This window comes from Pleurodeles waltl, chromosome 8 (assembly GCF_031143425.1).
Source record: "Pleurodeles waltl isolate 20211129_DDA chromosome 8, aPleWal1.hap1.20221129, whole genome shotgun sequence".
In the NCBI taxonomy this organism is placed as follows: Eukaryota; Metazoa; Chordata; class Amphibia; order Caudata; family Salamandridae; genus Pleurodeles; species Pleurodeles waltl.
Genome location: NC_090447.1, coordinates 408,769,523 through 408,791,613, shown reverse-complemented (window position 1 = coordinate 408,791,613; position 22,091 = coordinate 408,769,523). Strand labels below are relative to the sequence as shown.

The following is a 22,091-nucleotide window of genomic DNA, read 5'->3' as shown; positions in this document are numbered from 1 at the left end:
GTTGCGATCTCTCAGCCTTCGTCAGCGATGCTGCGCGTCGTTTCTCCTGCTCCGGGCGTCGATTTTCCGGTCGCGTTTCCTGCGGCGTCGTTTCTCAGCTGCGGAGCCGGCGTCGCGTCGTTTTCTCAGCCGCGATCGGATTCGCGTCGATCTTTTCTCCGCACGGCCCTCGGTGCGTGTATTTTTGTCCTTAGGCTGCCAGCCTCTCCTTTCAGGGTCCCAGGAACTGGAAGGGCACCACAGAGCAGAGTAGGGGTCTCTCCAGAGACTCCAGGTGCTGGCAGGAAGAAGTCTTTGCTATCCCTGAGACTTCAACAACAGGAGGCAAGCTCTACATCAAGCCCTTGGAGATTTCTTCTTCAAGATGGAAGGCACACAAAGTCCAGTCTTTGCCCTCTTACTCAGGCAGAAGCAGCACTGCAGGAAAGCTCCACAAAGCACAGTCACAGGCAGGGCAGCACTTGTTCCTCAGCGATCAGCTCTTCTCCAGGCAGAGGTTCCTCTTGATTCCAGAAGTGTTTCTAAAGTTTGTAAGTTTGGGTGCCCTTCTTATACCCATTTTAGTCTTTGAAGTCACCTTCCTTCAAAGGGGACTCACACCTTCTTGTGAAATCCTGCCTTGCCCAGGCAAGGCCTCAGACACACACCAGGGGGTTGGAGACAGCATTGTCAGAGGCAGGCACAGTCCTTTCAGATGAGAGTGACCACTCCACCCCTCCCTCCTAGCAGAGATGGCTAATCAGGAAATGCAGATCACACCCCAGCTCCCTTTGTGTCACTGTCTGGTGTGAGGTGAAAAACAACCCAACTGTCAAACTGACCCAGACAGGGAATCCACAAACAAGGCAGAGTCACAGAATGGTTTAAGCAAGAAAATGCTCACTTTCTAAAAGTGGCATTTCCAAACTCACAATCTTAAAATCAACTTTACTAAAAGATGTATTTCTAAATTGCGAGTTCAGGGATCCCAAACTCCACATGTCCATCTACTCTCTAGGGGAATCTACACTTTAATCATATTTAAAGGTAGCCCCCATATTATCCTATGAGAGAGAGACAGACCTTGCAACAGTGAAAACGAAATTGGCAGTATTTCACTGTCAGGACATATAAACCACATTACTATATGTCCTACCTTATCCATACACTGCACCCTGCCCTTGGGGCTACCTAGGGCCTACCTTAGGGGTGCCTTACATGTAAGAAAAGGGAAGGTTTAGGCCTGGCAAGTGGGTACACTTGCCAAGTCGAATTTACAGTGTAAGAATACACATACAGACACTGCAGTGGCAGGTCTGAGACATGATTACAGAGCTACTTATGTGGGTGGCACAACCAGTGCTGCAGGCCCACTAGTAGCATTTGATTTACAGGCCCTGGCACCTCTAGTGCACCTTACTAGGGACTTACTAGTAAATCAAATATGCCAATCATGGATAAACCACTTACATACAATTTAAACAGGAGAGCATATGCACTTTAGCACTGGTTAGCAGTGGGAAAGTGCTCAGAGTTCAAAAGCCAACAGCGACAGGTCAGAAAAAAATAGGAGGCAGGAGGCAAAAAAAGTCTGGGGATGACCCTGCATAAGCAAAAGTCCAACAAGAGTGATCCAGGAAAGCCTCATAAAAGGTCCAGATCTGCTGACCTGGGACAGGCTGAGGAACGCAGGAAACACCACAAGACAAACCATAAAGAGGGTGCCAAGACCTTACAAGGTTAAACTTCTTCCAAGTCATCCTCTCCTCGTCGCAGGAAGGAATCCCACCACCGTTCTCCTTAATCAGAACCTTCCACTTCTAGAAAGGTTTTGCTTAAATTCAAGTCGATGACGACACTACCGTTGACAACAGCAACAACGACAACAGGTACCACAGCTACCGTCGCCACCGTCTCGTCGATGAGACCGTTGTCGAGTATGAATACATCAACATCAGGCTTCAATCCCTTCAGTCCGAGTCACTGATAAGGCACAGCCATGGTATGAGCCGTTGACTAAATCTGCTCCAGAAAAAGACTTTGTCGTTGAAGGGTTCGACGACGAGAGCATCACCTTCAGAGTCACTTTGCTCTATGAGAGTGCCAACGGCAAGGGCACCATCGTCGACACCATCATCAACGAAAGCACCGTCGACGACAACATCCTCGACGAGAACACCATCACTGACGCCACTATTGACGAGACCATTGTCAGCGAAAAAACCGTCGATGACAACCACACTGTTGACGAGGCCATCGTCGTCAGCTCTATCGATAACGACATTGTCGACAATGCCACTAGTTCCTGTCAGTTAAAACAGCGTGATCCCCCATTTCTTCTGGATCTCCTGACCTTCAAGCCACAGTGAAGATTACGACATTGTCTAGATCTACCGTTTATCCTGCAGATACATCACCTAGTAAGATGATAACCTTACTTCCTAGTCACCTACTATACTGGGAGGAGTCAGAAGATAAAGGGTTGTTTGGCGATGCACACAGCCCATCCCAATTGCATGTCAAATCTCAGGAGGATGATGTTCAGGATGAGTACGAGCAACAGTATCAGTCTTATTATATGTGAGAAAACAGGGCTGATTGCAGAGGCCCCCTAACTTTTTGCCCCCATTCTCCACTTTTTGCTGGTGTTTTCCTGACTCTGATGGTGCCCTGGTTGCTGCTAACCAGTCCCAGGGCCTGTGCTCTGTGTAAAATGGATATGCAAATTAGGCTACGTTAACCTACCTATAAGTCCCTAGTATATGGTAGGGCAAGTAGGTTTAGGGACCGCAGCAGGTGCACTGCTGAGGTGTCCAGTGTCATTTTAAAGGCTGGCCTGCCTTTCTGGCTGCTTTTAAATTAAAGTTATATGCAAATTCGACTTTGGAATTAAAAGTAGTTCCAAAGTCTTAAACTACCTTATTTTTACATATAAGTCACCCCTTAGGTGTGCCCTATGTGCCCCTAGGGCTGGGTGCCATGTAACTATAAGCAGGGACCTTATAAAAATAGTTTTATAAGCCCTGGTGAGGTAAAAAACAGCCAAATTCGTTTTTCCCTCATTGTAGTGAATGGCCTCCATAGGCTAGAATGGGGAGACTTTATTTTAATTTTTAAAGTCCCCTTAAATGATGGATATCAAGAGTTTTGTATCAAATTAATTGTTATAATAAATCCCACAACTTCCAGTTGTTGGATTAAATATAACTTGTTCAGGTAAAGAGTTTTAAACTTTACCTGAAAAGTTGCCAATTTCAGCCCTGCATTGTTTTTGCTGCTGTGCCCTGATTGACCAGCCTCTAGCAGCCTAGCCAGGCTGCCTTGATGAGGTGTGAAGTGGCCTGGCTTCACACAAAGGAATGTGCCTGTGGGAGGGAATCTCCCCTCAGCAGATGGTGAGGCAGGAAGGGAGAGGGCTGCCAAACTGGTCTTCAAAGGCAGAGAAGGACATTTGGAGCAACCAGCAACACCCCCACGTCTTGCAACCCCAGACAACTAGGTGCCCCCTTGATTAGATCAGGAGAGGGCAGGAGAGGGGTGTGTTTATGATTTTTAGCCACACCAGTGGGTGGGCTCAGCCAGATGTAACCTCCAAAAATCAGATTCAACCATGATGGATTTTTGGAGAATGTTGCCTCCTGGGATTGATTTTTGCCACACTTCCCAGGAAGTGGTCATCACAGGGGGAAGGACCCTGCACCTGATTGGAGAACCAGGACCCCCCTGCTTTTCACCCAGGAGCAAGGATAAAACTGACAGACCTGCACCCACCGCTCAGTTCCCTACCACATCCAACAAGGAAGAACTACAGAAGAAGAAGGACTGCCCTGCTGGACCCTTTGCCTGCACCTGGAACCTGCATTCAGAAGGACTGCACCAGCTGCACACCTGGGCTTCACCACAAGAAGGACTTTGCCTGGCTTCAACTGGTTCAAGGAGGGACTCCCTGTTTGCTACAGGTGCAAAATTGCTAACCAGAGTCCCCTGCACCAACTCCTGAAGAAAGCGACCAGCTGACCACTGCCCAGTGGCCAAAAAGGAGTTTGTGCCAGGTGCATTCTGGGAGTTGTAGTCCGCACCACCCAAGGACCATCTCAGAACGTCTGGACCCTTGGGGTGGGCTGTGGACCTCAAAAGAACCTTAAAAGGACATCTGGGAGAAGCCCCAGAAGTTTGGAGAACATTTGAAAAAAAGCTCCATAGAGGGACCGACCCGCCGCTGCAACTCTAGCCGGCTTGCCTCAACCGCAACCCGGCCTGATTTGCTGTTTCGGCCCGGTAAAGAAAATCTCCGAAAAAGAGACTGAGGGCCTGATTACAACTTTGGAGGATATACCACCAGCCGTATTACGAGTTCCATAGGATATAATGGACTCGTAATACGGCTGGTGGTATATCCGTCACATTTGGGACGGATTAACACCTTCCTCCAAAGTTGTAATCAGGCCCTAAGTCCGAAGGTAAAAAGTTGACCGGGACCTCCCAGCCAGCGTATCCGAGGAGGGCTCCAGGGACGTCGGATCAAGATCCAGGTTTACCCCGGTCGAAGGATTTTCACCTCGAAAAAACGACTAAGTCCGCAGGTAAAAATCTCCACCGAGGATTCCCGCGACGTGTATCCGGAGAAGGGCTCCAGGAGGTCGGATTGGACTGGCGGGTTAGTCCCGCTGAAGAAAATCTTCGAAAAAGAGACTAAGGGGGTTATTACAACTTTGGAGGAGGTGTTAATCCGTCCCAAAAGTGACGGTAAAGTGACGGATATACCACCAGCCGTATTACGAGTCCATTATATCCTATGGAACTTGTAATACAGCTGGTGGTATATCCGTCACTTTACCGTCACTTTTGGGACGGATTAACACCTCCTCCAAAGTTGTAATAACCCCCTAAGTGTGAAGGTAAACTTTTAACCGAGGCCTCCCGCGGCCTGTAGCCGAGCAGGGCTCCATCGCGGTCGGCCTTAAACTTTGTCTTTGCCCCGGTCGAGGTGCAACCAGATGGCCCGATTGGCGCTTTTTGTTTCATAGCGCTAAAAAACAATAATTCTTTAAAAAATCATATCTCCGGTTCCCCTTATCCAATTTTATTCGGTTTTGTGTCATTTTAAAGATACAAGTATAATCTATTTTTATAAATTGGTTTTAGATTTTTAAACTGTTTCCTGTGTTTTATTTAATTACTGTTTTGTGATATTTGAATGCTTTACACTCTGTCTCCTAAGTTAAGCCTTTGCGCTTGTTGCCAAGTTACCAAGGGTTGAGCTGGGTTTAATTTACTGAGACCTAACTGGACCTTAGTGGAGGTTAGTGGCCTATTGCTAAGTGTAGGTACCTACCTACCCTTACCAATAACCCATTTTCCAACATTATACACATCAAAGATGTTATTATGAGCCATTATATCAGCCGAGAGACACTGTGCAAATGCCTGCTTCCTTAATTCAAGAGTTGCAATCCATGTTACAGGATTATAAGAAGAGGTTTGCAACTGCAGCTGAGACGCAGCTGCCTCTACCTTCCTCTCCTGCTACACCAAAGAGTATACCTCTGACTTCAGCAACTCCCAGGCTTACACCTAAGTCACAAATAGCCACCCCTCCCATCGATGATGTTTCCTCTTCAGAGGATGAAAGGGAAGAAGGAGAGATTAGATTTCAACTCCCCAACATCCTAACAATGAATGGGACCAATATTTAGCTCCTACGCCATTGCCACCACCTCCTCATCCATCAGATTCTCCACCGGAGGATATAGGAGATTTTCATAAGTTAATGGACAGAGCTGCCATACGGTTTCATTTACCGACATCTGTCTCTCAGTCTGAATGCTTCCTCAATGACTTTAAAGAACAGGCAAGAAAGTTGGTGAGAGCAAACCCAATCATAGACTTTATTTGGAGTCAAAGTATTAAAATTATGGAGAATCCAGCAACAGTTCCACCAGTTCCACAGAAGCTGCATAAAAAGTACAAGGCTACACAAGACTCCCCAGCATGTTTGACAGGGCACCCAAAACCAGATTCTGTCATTTCCCAGGCAAAGACATTCCAAGAATCCGTTGATGCCTATATCTACTACACCAGATAAGGAAGGCAGATGCCTGGACAACGTGGACAAGAGATACTTGTCCATGTCAGCTATTACTGTCCGTGCAGCCAACTCTCTGGCGCGTTTAGGTCACTATGACTGTCAGATGTGATCTGACATGAACACCTTCATAGAGCTCATTCCGGAAAACAAACAACCAAGGCACGTAAAATACTGGAGGATGAAGAACGTACTTCAGAAGAGAACATCGGCTGCGCATTAGATATAGCCTCCACGGGCTTCCGGCAGCATGCGGGAGCAGCAGTATTGCGCCACCAAGGATAGTTAAAAGCAACCTCTTTCAGGCCTGTGGTCCAGTCCAGGATATTAGACATGTCCTATGGTGGCGAAACTCTCCTCGGCAAGCATATGGATGACGCCTTACAGACCATCAAGACGGACACGGACACTGCTCGTTCTCTGGGTACCCTTCAGTACAAGCAGCAGCCCTTTTGGGGAGCCAGAGGTAAGGGTTTCTCTTCGTTTTGTGGTTCCTACCATAGGCAGTACCAACAGCCACACTACAGATCGGCCTATCAACAGTCTTATAGACAACCATCTACGACCACCTACATCAGACAAGGTGGAAGAAGGAAACAGAGCTCACAATCCCAGGATCTACCTTGTAAGCATGATACTCTTCGGGCAACGGCTACGTTTCCATGTTTCCCACAATTCCATCAAGTCGAAGCGAACATCTCAAATTATCTACAGAATTGGGAAAACATAACATCGGACAAATGGGTGCTGTATATAGTGGCTCACGGTCATACGTTGGAATTTGTACAGAAACCACCACACCACCCTCCTGGGAAATTGCATCCACTTCATCTTTACTTGCTTCAGCAAGAAGCACTCCTAATGCTCTCCAAGAGTGCGATAGAAGAGGTCTCTGCACATCAGAGGGGACTCAGGTTGTATTCAGGGGAATGGAGACCAATCCTAGACCTCAGACAATTGAACAAGTTTATAAGGAAACAATCCTTTCGTATGATCACACTGTCGGATATCCTGCAGTTTCTCAACACTGGAGAGTTGGATCTCCAGAATGCCCATTTCCACATTCCTATACATGCAAAGCATCGCAAATATCTCCGCTTCACCGTAGCCGGTGCCCATTACCAATTCAAAGTTCTCCCATTCGGATTAAAGTCAGCGCCAAGAATCTTCACAAAATGTATCACGCCAATAGCAGCTTCCCTTCACAACAAGGGTTTTCAAGTCTTCCCGTACTTGGACAATTGGCTGATGAAGGCTCCAATGTCGCAGCTGGTGTCCAAAGCCACCAGTGCGTGCCTAGCATTATTTCACAACCTAGGCCTAACAGTGAACTTCCGAAAATCTTTAATTCTTGTATCACACAAGATAGTCTTTTTGGGAGTGGAACTAGACACTGTTAAAAGAAAGACTTTACTTTCAATGGCACGACAACAGAGGCGACCCAACATGGCTACCCTGGTCTTAAAAAGAAAATCGGTTTCAGTGCGAACGTTCAAGTCACTCCTAGGAATGATTTCCTCATCAATCACCTTCGTCCACCTAGCAAGGTTGAAAATGAGGCCATTACAGGAGTAATTGCAACTGCAATGGACCCAATCTCAAGGGTCCTTGGAGAATTTAATCAGTATTACACCAAGGATGGCGCAGACCATGTGGTGGTGGTCCCAAACCAGCCATATCTCTCAGGGATTTACCTTCCTAACCCCAATGACAGATTTCATTATCACAACGGACGCCTCATTGGAAGGCTGGGGAGGTCATTTGCAAGACATGTGCATTCAGGAAAAATGGTCACGTTAGCAGAAAAGATTGCACATAAATCTGCTAGAGTTAAAGGCAATGGGGGTCATTCCGACCCTGGCGGTAAAAACCGCCAGGGCCGCGAACGACGGAAAGCACCGCCAACAGGCTGGCGGTGCTTCCTGGGCCATTCCGACCGCGGCTGTAAAGCCGCGGTCGAAGAACCTGGTCCGGCGGTTTCCCGTCGGATTAACCCCGGCTCAGGGAAGCCTCCATGGCGGCGCTGCAAGCAGCGCCGCCATGGGGATTCTGACCCCCTTCCCGCCAGCCTGTTCCTGGCAGTTTTTACCGCCAGGAACAGGCTGGCGGGAACGGGTGTCCTGGGGCCCCTTGGGGCCCCTGCACTGCCCATGCCACTGGCATGGGCAGTGCAGGGGCCCCCTAACAGGGCCCAAGTATGCTTTTCACTGTCTGCCTAGCAGACAGTGAAAAGCGCGACGGGTGCAACTGCACCCGTCGCACACCTGCAACACCGCCGGCTCCATTCGGAGCCGGCTTCAGTGTTGCAGGCCGCTTTCCCGCTGGGCCGGCGGGCGCTATATTGGCTAGCGCCCGCCGGCCCAGCGGGAAAGTCGGAATGGCCCCAGCGGTCTTCCGACCGCGGAGCGGCCATCTGGCGGTTCCAGCCAGGCGGGCGGCAACCGCCGCCCGCCTCGGTTGGAATGAGGCCCAATATTTCTTACTCTCAAGGCGTTCCTCCCACGGATTTCAGGATCCTCAGTGTTGGTCCATACAGACAACACAACAACCATGTTCTACGTCAACAAGCAGGGATGAACAAGATCTCTTTCCCTCTCAAGAGAAGCACAGTCTCTCTGGGAATGGCTCACTCTTCACAAGATTTCTCTGAGAGTGGAACACCTTCCAGGTATCAACAACGCCCTGGCGGACTCTCTCAGCAGGATGGACGACAACTGCCATGAATGGGAACTCAATCTGAGGGAACTGGACAAGATCTTTTAATGATGGGGACGGTCAACCTTGGATCTATTTGCCACAAATCAGAACAGCAATTGCCAATTTCACGCCAGTCGATACCCACTCCCAGGGTCGTGGAGGAACGCTCTTTCAATGCGGTGGTCCGGGATCTTTGCATACGCTTTTCCCCCCTTCCCATCAATCCCAAGAATTCTCAAGAAGATGAAAACAGATGGTTGCAAGCTCATACTCATAGCACCCCAATGGCCTAGACAGTATTGGTACACAGACCTCTTTCTCTTGTCGGTGGCCAGTCCCTTACAACTTCTCTGCAAGCACAACCTTCTCAATGCTCTCTTAGTTCTTTTCTCAAATCTTTCTTTATTATGTTTTAAAGTCATTCTCTCCCATTTACTCAATGCCTCAAATTGCGTAGTTCTAGCAGGTGGCTTTAAATCACACAGAATATCTCTTAATTGTCTACGAATTGCCCAATCAACTGTTCCCCATTGTGAGACTCTCAAATCTCCCGCCTTTTCAGTAATCCAGTTCCATTCTTGAAGCTGAATATATGTATGTATTCCTCGCTCAACCATCAAATGGTATGCTGGTGTTACTTCCGGAAGAGCCTTTTCACCCTGTCTAACTGGAAGCACTATGTCTCCCCTTATCAACATAATTGCCTTCAAATATGTCACGCCTCTCAAGAATTAATAATGGTTTATCGGAGTCAATATATGTAAATGCAAGCTCTCCTTAAGATGTATTATTTTCTCAGAAATACCCTCATCTAAAACCAATCACAGCACAACTCTTACACCAACTGACCAGTAGCAGTGTGACATTCAATTGTGTCACAACTCATTCTTTGCAGCGGTTCACCCTCCTTTACAATTTCCTCCTGTGGCAGTGAAAAAAAATTGCTAGAAAAACAAAGAGTCTATAAATCTTGTATGCTTTTTCTAAAGAAATTAAAGGTAATCTCTCAATCTATTGGTGCAAGACTTTTAATAACCTTCTGTTTTTTTTAAATCCACTATTTAACTCGAGTGAGTTCTCGACCTGTGAGAAGTCGCCCTATTAGTGATGAGTCACCTTTGCGCATCAGTTTCCCCAATCACCAATTTCTGTTAGTACAGTCACACAAATATTCTATTATTTCCCTATCCTGGTGTAATGTTGATGATGTCTCATGACTTACACCTCTCTTAGCAGACAATTCTCTATTTACCTTATTTATCTATCCCGGGATCTTAGACTACTTCTTAGTCCAATAACCTATTTACTTATTCAACAGTATTATAAATTCGAAAGAAAGGAATCTCTCAATTTCCACATATATCAACGGAGCAAGCCTATTAATACTCACACTCGTCAGATTCGCCCACTGGTTCTGCAACTGCCAACTGCGACTGGGACCACCACCTTATCAACCACACCTTTTTCGATGTTGCAATCAGGCTCCAGGCATCTGAGTAATTTATTACTATCTTTTCCTAACTTCAACCGTCTTTTTAATATTTGAAGCTTATTTTTTCCTAGCACTCAACCATCATTTTGCGACCAGATTAACTGCTGGGTGCACTCTCATTACTGAAGCACAGTCTGATTTGTAAATGAATATCTACTTCTCACTGCTACCACTTACACTTCTTATTCCAGGCCCTTGGCATGGATCTTTCTTTCAGGTGGCTGTTAGGTATTAAGCTGCAATGAAATACTTATAAACTTCAAATGTAATTATAGTCTTGATTCTTTAAGTCAATAAAGAGAGTTTTATAGAATTTGAAGTCTTTATTGGAAGAATCAGTTAGTAAACATCTTTATTAATCAAGTCATTGAGAAACACACATGAAGTGTGTCCTGATTCTGTCCCTATTCTGCTTGTTTCTACTTTACAGAATGAAAGACTTTTTATAGAACTAAACTCTCATTTTTAGTTCAGTCAGGAAAAAATTCACAAATAGGTTTAAAAGTATTTTCGTCCCTGCTGTAACACAGTTTCCCACGTCTATCAGCACCAAGTGATCACTGCTGTCACTCTACTCTGTAGCACTTTATTGATTCCTGTTTCAATACAATTCTAACATTTACTCTGCAGCAGAATGAATGAATATCTCGTAGCCAAACCTTTGAGCCAGGCAGCTTATGCAATGAAGGTAGGAGTCAATATTGGTATCTCAGGAGTCTCAGAACATCAGCTTCGGGGTCTCTTTTTCTGTCTTCCGTAGTATCTATATCTATCTAACTTTCATTCTGACATATTTTTATACATTTTCAGTGGCAACAACAATTAACATTTGTAAACATTTTCTTGAAGGATTGCAGATTAATGCAATGGTTGTTCTTGAACAAACAGAAGGGTTGGATACATGCACTTCCTTTCCCACATGGTTTCTTTATTCTCCAAGAACAATATTACATACATGAGTATAATTTCTAATACCCTCTCCCATCCCTTCATAATGTTAAGTCATTCTTACAAACATTTGTTATCTTCTATGTATGTCAGCGCATTCCAAACCAGGTCAGTATGTGAAAAGGTATCATTAATACTGGTTCTATTGTTTAAGACGATGTTTAGTTGCATCTTATAAGTCAAAGAAAGGTTATGAAAGAAACATTTAGCTTCCGGAATTTGCCAAGCTCACGAGTTTTGCAATTCAGGCTGCAAGGATTATGTAAAATTCAGAGCGTGCTTTTAAACTGTGAAAGCTATGACAGTTTTCATTTTAATGACTCTCTCTCTCTTTAGTAATAATGATTAGGTTTTATTTTTTCTATTGCAAAAACACGTTTGCTGTCCTAGTAAACGTACCATGCGGCGGCGAGTAAAAAGATTACCCCCTCAACTACCCATGTCGGGTCCTCCCAAGCACCACCACATTTAGTGTGTCCATGCCCTCCAACAGAGCCCGGGAAGACCTTCCTAGTGGTCTAGCAGTAGCTCTCAAGGTGTTCAGCATTTAGTCTAGAATGCAATTTTAGTCACCCATCCACAACAGGTCATACTGTACATATGGCGTTTGCATTCTCACTTTCCTCTCAAAGACTTCTGGGGTGACCATATTTGGGGCATAAGTGTTGAGGAGGACCTTGGGTTTCCCACCAACAGCGCCTACCACTCCCACATAGCACCCATCCTTATCTGTGAATGTTGTATCTACTCTGACAGGGACACTGGCATCAAACCAAAACAAAACCCTGCCCGCACATGATATGAAGCTAGTGTACGGTAACGTCCTTTCCCCTACTTGGCTCAAAGTTTCTTGTGTTCTGTAGGGAATAAGTGCGTTTCCTGTAGCATCACTATGCATGCCTGCCGTTTTCAAATATAAGTCCATATTCTTTGTCCTATAATTGGGCTCTGTATCTTCTTGACATTCCACGACAATGTGAACACCCCCATACTTGCAGTAGAGACCACCCCTGTGGTCCAGGGCCTAGCGTGTGGTGGTGAACTGTTTGTTTGCTGATCATGTGAGCTCTACCCCAAACTAACAACAGTATCCCAAACTCACCCCCCTCTCTTGTGGCCAATCCCAACCTGAACAATGGACACAATCAGTGTCACCCTTTTCTTCAACATAATGCAGTTATCAACACCCCACTAGTGTGTGGTTTCAACAGTACCCAGGAAGGGCCACCACAGAGACCACTACCACTCAGCAGTGACACAAAAAAGGTAAATGAACACACATGAGAACAAGAAGAAAAAAACAACAAAGATAACCACTCTTATCATAGCCGACATTGGGAATATAGGCCCTCATTCCGACCCTGGCGGTCCAAGACCGCCAAGGCCGCGGGCAACGGAAGCACTGCCAACAGGCTGGTGGTGCTTCATTGCCCATTCTGACCGCGGCGGTAAAGCCGCGGTCAGAAAAGGGGATCCGGCGGTTGAACCTCCATGGGATCCTGGCTGGGCTGAACCTCCATGGCGGCGCTGCAAGCAGCGCCGCCATGGGGATTCCGACCCCCTTCCCGCCAGCCTGTTTCTGGCGGTTTTTGCCTGGTGGCCCCTGCACTGCCCATGCCACTGGTATGGGCATTGCAGGGGCCCCCTAACAGGGCCCCAGCATGATTTTCACTGTCTGCATAGCAGACAGTGAAAATCGCGACGGGTGCTACTGCACCCGTCGCACACCTGCAACACTGCCGGCTCCATTCGGAGCCGGCTTCTGTGTTGCAGGCCCTTTCCCGCTGGGCCGGCGGGCGCTCCCTTGGCGGGCGCCTGCCGGCCCAGCGGGAAAGTCAGAATGGTCCTGCGGTCTTTTGACTGCGGGGCGGCCATTTGGCGGTTCCCGCCAGGCGGGCGGCGACTGCCGCCCGCCCGGGTCAGAATGACCCTCATAGTCATTTCAACTTGTAACCACCCCACCTCAAGCTACTACTTCATCTTATCAGCACCTCACCTCTTCAGGCATTACACACTGCCCCCAACCTAAAATGAAATGCAAGAGTCCCCTCCATTATGTCCATTAGTGTATCAATTCAGTGGTTTTCCTCGAACTGCATGGCGTCCTTCGCATGATCAAAGAAGTGCCTTTTCCCCTGCAGATTGATCCGAAGACACGCCGGAGGCAGCACTGCATAGGCGAGTCCACAATCCCTCAATTTTTTCTTCACTTCCAGAAACATTCTTTTTTTCTTCTGTGTACCATAATCCAGATGACAGGATATTCTGTTTCAGTTGTATTCCACTGTATCTTGCTAGCAATCCACCACTTGTATCTGCATCTTGTCCTTGTATCACAAAATCCTGGCCATGATCCTCTGCTGCGGTATCTTATCTGGTGGCCTGTGTGCCCTGTCCACCTGCACACCCTCCGAACCCTCCGTAAGTGTGGCGAAAAGGTGGAAGCCAACCCTCTAAGTATTTTTTCATAGGCAAGGTTTTGGTCCCCTTCCGGCAGACCCAGAATGCGTACATTGTTCCCTCTTAACGTGTCTTTGAGGTCTGCCTGCTTGTTTTCCTGCCACTGTAGTTGCCATTCTTAATTTGCAAGTTGACAGTGTGGGACACCACAAGGCCCTCAATATCATCAGCCTTCGTGCCAAGCTCCTTCACACAATCCCTCATTTTGTCCATGTCTTGGCTCAGAAGCACCACTGTGGTGACCACCCCATCAATCTTTTATGTGATCGCCCGATTTCCCTCCAGGATTACATTCTTTAATTATAAGGTGGAGGGTGGCTGTGTGTCTCCAGACTGGGGTGCGCCAGCAAGTGTCGCACTCTGTGCCATCTTCAGAAACCTGCCCTCAATCTTATGTTGTTGTTTCGGGGCAGCTTTCAGGTCACACTGCGGCTTGGGCGGCATCCATAGCACCTGCCTCACCTCCTTCAAACAGGTGCAGCCCTGTCCAGCTCACACCACTATACAGGGCTGTCACTCCACAACACGCCGCCCGCAATAGTCCACAGTGAGGCCACCTGTATCACCCCACACAGCACAGGCTCCGGGTCTCTGCTCCTACAAGAGATGTAGAAGGGAGGCGGGGGAAAAGGTTGGGCAGCTCCCATCGCAAATCCTCCACTAGCGTACATCTAGGGTTAAAGTACCCAAGGGGCCTGTGAGAAAAGTCCCCTTTTGTCATGGTTAGCTCCCACTTTTTGCCTGGTATTTGATGTGGTCTCAAAGTTGTTAGTGCCCAGGGCCCCTGCTAACCAGGTTCCCAGGGCCAGGTCTCTTTCCCAAAACTGTTGTGATGTATTGGCATAATTGGCAACACCCTTACCTGTCAATATAAGTCCCTAGTAAATCGTACTAAGGTACCCAGGGCATGGGATACTAAGTGTGGGCACCTGAGGGAGGCAGCACAGATTGTGCCACCCTCAAGGGCCATGCATCTAGATGCACCCATTGCCATTGCAGGCTGAGTGTCCTGGTGCAATCCTAAAATGTAAACTCGACATGGCACACAGCCTGTGTGCCCTGTCCAGTACACACTGCATGCAATATTAGTACTTCACCCCTCTGCAGGCCTTCTAGCCTTAAGGTAGGTTGAACTATACTGTATGTGTGGACCTACATGCCTGAGAAATATGGCCCTACTGTGTCCTTGCCAAACCTAGGACATAGTAAGTGAACAGAGCAGTCATTTTAAATGCATGTACTGGACACAGGTCAGTGCGAGTCTCACAGCTTCATGATGGCCACTCTGAACCCTTGGTTGTTTGGTATCAAACAACTCAGTATGATAAATCCAAACTGGTACCAGTATTGGATTTATTGCAAAATGTCCTCAGGAACCACCTTAGAGGTGGCCCCTGCAAAGATAACTAACACTGGCATGGTTGCCGGCCGGTCACAAGCAACCTGCCACCACCAGATAAGATTCTGGAACCGTGGGGTGAGAGCTCCTCCTCTCTAGGTCCCAGAACAAAGCCCTTCCTGGGTGGAGGTGTCACACCTCCCTCCGCAGGAATGTGTACTGCCCAGCTAGTGAGCTTCAAAGGGCTTACCACCTTTGAAACTCAGACCCCAGGCCTGCTGCTAGCAGCCAATGGCTCTCTCCGTTGCAAACCCCCACCTGTGATGGGAGCAACAGCAGGGAGAACACACAAAGGACAGGAGGAATGGCCATCACTAGCTTGCACCACCCCTAAGGTGTTGCATGCGAGGTGACCTCTCAATTTAATATTCTACCATCTTGCCTGGTAGGAAAATAGCCTATCAGGGATAGGGAAGTAACCTCTTCCCACAGGAAGTGGTCACTTAGTCGGTGTAGCCACCCAAAGGTAGATGAACCATTGGTCACTACTAGGTACTCCCCTAAACGCCCTCTAAATGCAGTATTTAGTGGGCACCCCTAGATCTGCAGATCAGATTCCAAGGACACCAGAAGATCAGCAGCACAGAAGATCCAAGGGTCAAGAACTGAAGTCCTGCTGCACCCAGAACTTGACATTCACTCCTGAGGGGTTGCTTGGACATCGGACAGACTCTACAAACCGCCAGAGGACCTCCACTCTTCTAAAAATCACCAAAGATCTCCCTTCAGAGTGAAGGCATCACTCTCCTGCTGCAAAGACCAAAAGACCAGTGAAGTTCAGTTCACTGACCGGCTGCTGACCAAGGAACAGGATGCCGCAGCGAGACCAGATTCCACTCGAATGACCACAAGAGCAAAACCAGCAAGTGTGCCAAGTTTGGTGGCACTGGGAACTCCAGTGGCTGAACAGTGCAATAGCCCCAGGTACTGGTCACTCTACGTCGGACACCAGAAGGACAATTTACTCAGGACTGCAAAAGGACCAGGAGGACCTCCGACCAGAGTGCCCCTGTTGACCTGCAAGCGACCCTCAAAAGCAACTCACCTGCTGCTCCCAAGGGGACCTTTGCGCACAGCTCCTGGCTCACCAATTCGCTCTGCACCCAGCCGCCCTGTGCCATGCACCGAAGATCCAGCTGCACTCTAAGGGTCCCCCAGCGCTTGCGACCTCGACAACCCAAGGGTACACACCCCAGACTCACTGTGAAGTCCGCCTGTGCAGTGCTTTTCCAAGTGGTCTCCTGCAGTGGCCTTGCACCCGCTCCAAAGACTTTCTGCAGCTGCGAGAACCAGCCGAACTTCTCACAGGGCCCACCTACGACCTTGACCTACAACTGAGAGGAGACATTAGTAAACGCATTGCCTGATTTTATATGCATTTTTAAAGTACTTCTCCAGTGATTCCTATGGTGCATGATTACGTACAGAACTGAGACATTTTCAAAGTTTGAAAATTCATAACTTAATGTACCCGATTTTGCTGATCTTGGTCTTAAAATTTTTTCTAAAAATATGAAGTATTTTTTTTTTAATTGGTCACAAGTTATTTTCGAGTTGTTTTCATTTACTGATGCTGTGAGTACAACAAGTGCATTGCACTTCCCCAAGATAAGCCTACCTTCTCGACCAAGCTACCATAAAAATTAGAGCATTAGGTGGTCTAGTTTTTACCTCTGCAAACCGGGTGGTTTCCTGGACTCTCTGCACAGTGTACACCATTTTGCACACTACATTGTGGGGCAGCCTCACACAGGGCCCCACACACTGCAGGTCCACTGATCACACTGAGACGCACCTTATAAAAATGTATGTGTCAGGCAAGCAGTACACTGATCTGATTCAGTCTGTATTCCATTGTTGCTCACCATGCAGCCGTCAAAGGATTGCCAGATGGGAATGGTCTGCGGCGCACCCCAGACCACACCCAGCCTGTCCCAAAAAAGTATGGCCGGGGTTAATGTCCGTAAAGTCCCACTTACTGTCTTATGAAGGGGAGGGTCCACTCTCCACCATTCGTCTGTGCCCACTGATGCAGTGATTGTGGTGCAATCTCGCGAATCAGCCCCAGCTGGTCAGCCCCCCAGCTCAGGACTCTGGACCAGAGCTGCCCACACTATCTCCATCTCCTTCCAGGGGTGGGGCAGCCACCTAATGTCCACCCAGGAGCCTGCTGTGTAGGACAGCAATAACGGCCCGTGGGGTGAATGCAGCATGTCGGTGCCGTCATGCCCAGTCTCACAACCCTTTTTCTCGGCCTCAACGGGAGCCAGCTACTGCTCGTCTCGCGGCTATGCTCAATTCCCTTTGTTGTAATCTGATCCAGAAGGGACCCAGAGGCGCTCACTTTTAATCCCCCCCGGGGTTGCATCTGCTTCTCCAGCTCTCTGGTGCCACCGTTCTGCACAGAGGGCTCGGGAGGGGGTCTACGGACTGTAAATTGTCAGAGCAGCGAGGAAGTGCATGTGCTCAGGCGGCCATCTTGGCTCCGCCAAACTTAATTGTGCTTATAGCTTAATAGCAGGTGTTAACTTTCAGCCACCTGAATGGCTCTCACTTTATCCATCATTTAAGAGACTGAGTGGTCCTAGTTGGGATATGAACCTCTGATCTTCAGCTTGAGCACCGATTCCGTCAGTAGATGTGTTAGTACAAATACATTCACACCACGATTGGTTAATACTGATAGTTTTTGTTATGTGTTGTCTTAAAAATGAAAACCACAGACAGGAAAGAATGTTTTCAAGATACAAAAAGGAGTTGGGTTGTTAAGTGTCCCTAGTGATGCGAAGGACACTAATGGTTTTAAAGGTTTTGAGGAAAGCACATACCTCTTAGACACAGACCCATGTTTTAATACAGAGACATATGTAACTGTGTCTGATACAGAAATGTGCTAGTTGCCGTCTAATGAGAGCTTTTCTTTTTTTCACCTAGGTGGATGCACATGGAAACATTCTTCTAACAACGTTAGAGATCCATAATGAGGTAACGGGAAATGAAATCACAACGAGCACCATGGAGGCTAGAAACTCAACAACATCCTTTGATAACTCAGGAATCCAGTGCAGAAAACCGAGCATGGCTAGAGACAACCATGGACACCGCACATTGGAAAGAACTGTTCCTCACACCAAGAAAAACCATTTGAGGCGGAGGTCGTCACAATTAAAAATTAAAATCCCCGATCTGACTGATGTGAATTCTATAGACCGATGGTCACGGCTCATTTTTCCAATCACCTTCTCTCTCTTCAACCTAATATACTGGCTGTACTACGTTAACTGATTTGACTCTTTTACAGTACTCGTGTACATGCCTCTCAAATGTGTGTGCACTCGTATTATACAAATACGTAATGATCCTGAGACAAGGGCATTTTAACTTAGCGACATGGTCACATGAAAGTTCTTCCTATATTTAACAAACGTGATCTGAATGAAACCTTACGCCCTTGGTATCGGAGTTTTTACGTCATATGCAGATGAATCAGGCAGCTATTTTGACTGTCAACTCATGGGTCATTGCGTTGCAGCTATGATCTTGAAGCAGTACAGTATGTCAACATATGTAATTAAGTGTACCAACTGAAATATAGAACACAGAGCTAAAGGTCCGGTCGTTAAAAAGAACATCGTTTTATATGTCAACTTTTTTTTTTTTTTGTATTTAATGACAAAAGTTTTCTTTGACAGTTGTTCCTATGCCTAATTGTTGTGTTTATACTATTGTTGCCCAAATCCACTCCTAAGTTATTTTTATACTCTTGATTAGGAAATTCCTGTGCACAGGGTCGCACTAATACGTTTTTGAAGGCATGCCTTTTTTATATATAATCATTTCAAAACGCTCGGCTCGTTTAGCGATTGATGTAGTCTGATTTGATTTGAGAGTATCATAATGTACGGTATTTTCACTGGGACTGGCTCCCGATGTACATCTTTTAGTACAAATTACTATCACCACTCAGGCAGTCTCAAAGTTCTGAACTTGTTTCCTAGGACCAGGCTCTCTGATTAGCTGGGACAATGAAGATTTTTTTCATTCATGAATCTAGATGTATCCTATCAAGTAGCAGAAATTCACAAACTTCACCATAGTCAATTGGAGAGGCTGTGCAGAAAACATGGTTTCAGAAAAAGTTCTACAGAGGTAAACAACACCAATGATGTACGAAGATGTATAAATACCAAAATACAAGAATACAAAAAGTGACTGTTACTACTAATGCAGGCTGTCACTACTAATGCAGGTGTACTACGGGATACGCTCAATCTCACCAACTGATAATGGTAAACATATACAAATGCAGAAAAGAAAGTCACAAGAGGGTAGAATAGAGTCAGGGGCGGGGGTGTAAGGGTGTGTTTATATCCAACATTGTGAACAGTGGGAAAGGGCACAGAAGGGCGGGGAGAGGAGTGGGGGCAGAGGGATGAGAAGGGTGAGAAGAGGAGAGGAGGGAACCATATGTTGGCAAATCAGAGGGGGAGAAGGAGGGAGAGGTAGGGAGTGAAGGGATTTAGGAGAGTGTGGAGGAGGAAGAGAAGGGGTAGAGGGCGAGGTGATAGTGGATTCCCCGGGATGGAGGAAGGGAAGAGGGGGGAGAGCACACCCAGAAGCAGGTTCGTCAGTGAAGGGTCCACTTTTTTTAATGAAGTCAATAACACTTTAGTCTCAGGTTGTTATTCGCTTGCCCATGCAGTCCATTGTTCTTTCTAATACAAATGCATTCCAGTTAAGCCTACCTTCTAATTACATTTTACGTTAATACAACATACATTTGCATAATATGAATATATAGGCATACTTTGCCAAGATATTTTGTGCTTGCAGTTCTGACAGCATGAATTGTCATACTTAGTGTAGTTTTCCATTTTTTATTATATAGGCATACAATTTTAAACAAAAGCACTTCTAAAATAATTATTAGTAATAAATTAAATGCACCCATACCATTGTTTGTGGTATGCAGATTTAGATTTCAATTACAGCATCTGTAGCATGAAAATGTCATGAAGAATATATGATAGCACACACTGTATCTTCATTCAAAATTAACATGTTCAGCATTACTTTATGCAAAGAGACTCAATGCACAAGCAAATTGTTTGTATTTTGATCATGCTCCACATTCTCACCAGTAGCTAGACTTTTTAAAATGAATAGGAAGAAGCAAAACTGTACATGTTTCTGAAACATTCATATAATTTACTAAGTAGCAAAAACAGATCTTTCTTAAACAGAGATATATTTTTTGTATGAAACATTTCTATCACAGACAACTAAGAATTCATAAGATTCATCTTCGGAATGACATCATTAACCATTTTGCACCAATGTATATTCAGTGGTTGGTTTTCATTAACCTCTCCATCTCCTTGTAGTTTGCATAGCAGAAGACTTATTTAATAATTGAGTTGCCATACCTCCAGGGTTACTCTGTGTTGAGAATGCACACTTTAGAATATTATGGTGACTAAATTCATGTTGATTTATCCATTGTAAAGTCACTACACTAGAACCCAATCATTTCTGCATAGTTCATTCATGTATGTATCTCTCTGTCCTGGAAATGCAACTCAACAGTCGAATGAGAGAAGAGAATGTTGATTAAAGAAATTCAGTTTAATAAAAAAAGAAAGGATGTTTGCAAAGATGCACTGCATTCCTTAATTTCTTAAATTTGTGGTGGCAACTATATGCTGGCTGAAATACATTTCTACGGGGAATCGAGAGGCTATCAGATCTAATGTCCGATTTTTTTTAATTACTAAATGAGGAAAAATCCTTCCAGACGTTTTTGTGGAGGTATGTATATATACTTTTTATTAATTACGTTGTTCAAGGGGACAACCAAATATTTCTCAGAGGTGCAGGGAAGAATCAACAATTGAAGGTGAAGGAATCATTTTTGTACAACATATTTTCAGACACTTCTCACTTTTGATTTTTGTTTACATGTTTTTACTTCACCCCCCAAAACGAGGAAACCTTCACATCCTCGAAACAGGCCAAACTGAACACTAAGGGGGTCATTACAACCCAGTTGTCGGTGTTAAAGCGGCAGTAAAACCGCCAACAGGCCGGCGGTAAAAAAAATGGAATCACAACCGTGGCGGAAACTGCCAACATAGACAGCCACTTTAACACTCCGACCGCCGTGGCGGTACAAACAAACACCGCAGCGGTAACCGCCAACAAACAGGCGGAGGACAATGTACCGCCCACACTATTACAACCCACCAATCCGCCACCTTTTCCGGGGCGGATTCACCGCGAACAAAAACACGGCGGAAACAGGAATCAGAAGGGAAAACGAGCACCTCTGCACACCCCACGAGGAATCTGGACGCCATGGAGCCCGAGCTCCAGATTCTGCCAGCGTTTATCTTCTTGCTCCTCTACCAGGAGCATGAACGCCGGCGGTGAAGACAACGGTGAGTACTGCACCTACGACACAGGGGAGGGGGGAGGGAAAAAACAGTGACACACACACGCAACACCCCCACCCTCACCCACTACAACACACACACAAACACATATTGATACATAACAGTTACGCCCCCCAATCCCCCCTGGAAGAATGCAAGGGCAAAAGGAAATGAGTCGAATAATTGTGATATATTCAATTACATACATCAAAAATATTTACAAATATATACATTTATACTATATACAATTATATACACCAAGAACACAAGTCCAAGGGATTCCACCATCATAGTCCGTGGATCACTGGGCCCAAAAGGCATGGGCGAGGCCCACACAAGATACCCAAACAAGACGGAGAGAACACTGCATGGGCATCAGTTAGAATATAACAGGCACCTCAGGGGGAAGGGAAGGGGGGGCACCTCAGCCGGTTGAGTGCACGACGCCAGATCCACGAGGGGGCTCCATGCCCACTGTTCAATCCTGGGGAGTGCAAAGCCACAGTCTCTCAAGTCTCTACAATGGGTGGTTTGCCCACTGTTCAATCCTGGGGAGTGCCAAGCCACAGTCTCTCAAGTGGCTAACATTCTCCACTGGTT

General features: G+C 46.4%; 1 protein-coding gene across 2 annotated transcripts in view; it reads left to right on the top strand.

Moving 5' to 3' along the window:
* Positions 1 to 20,711, top strand: part of GABRB3 (gamma-aminobutyric acid type A receptor subunit beta3) — an 887,545-nt gene extending 866,834 nt beyond the window's left edge. For both annotated transcript variants that reach the window (XM_069204276.1, XM_069204277.1), the window contains one exon: positions 17,995 to 20,711. In XM_069204276.1, coding sequence (XP_069060377.1) covers positions 17,995 to 18,345 — 351 coding nt within the window. In that variant the 3' untranslated portion in view covers positions 18,346 to 20,711. The remainder of the gene's footprint in view (positions 1 to 17,994) is intronic.
* The last annotated feature ends 1,380 nt before the right edge of the window (positions 20,712 to 22,091 follow it).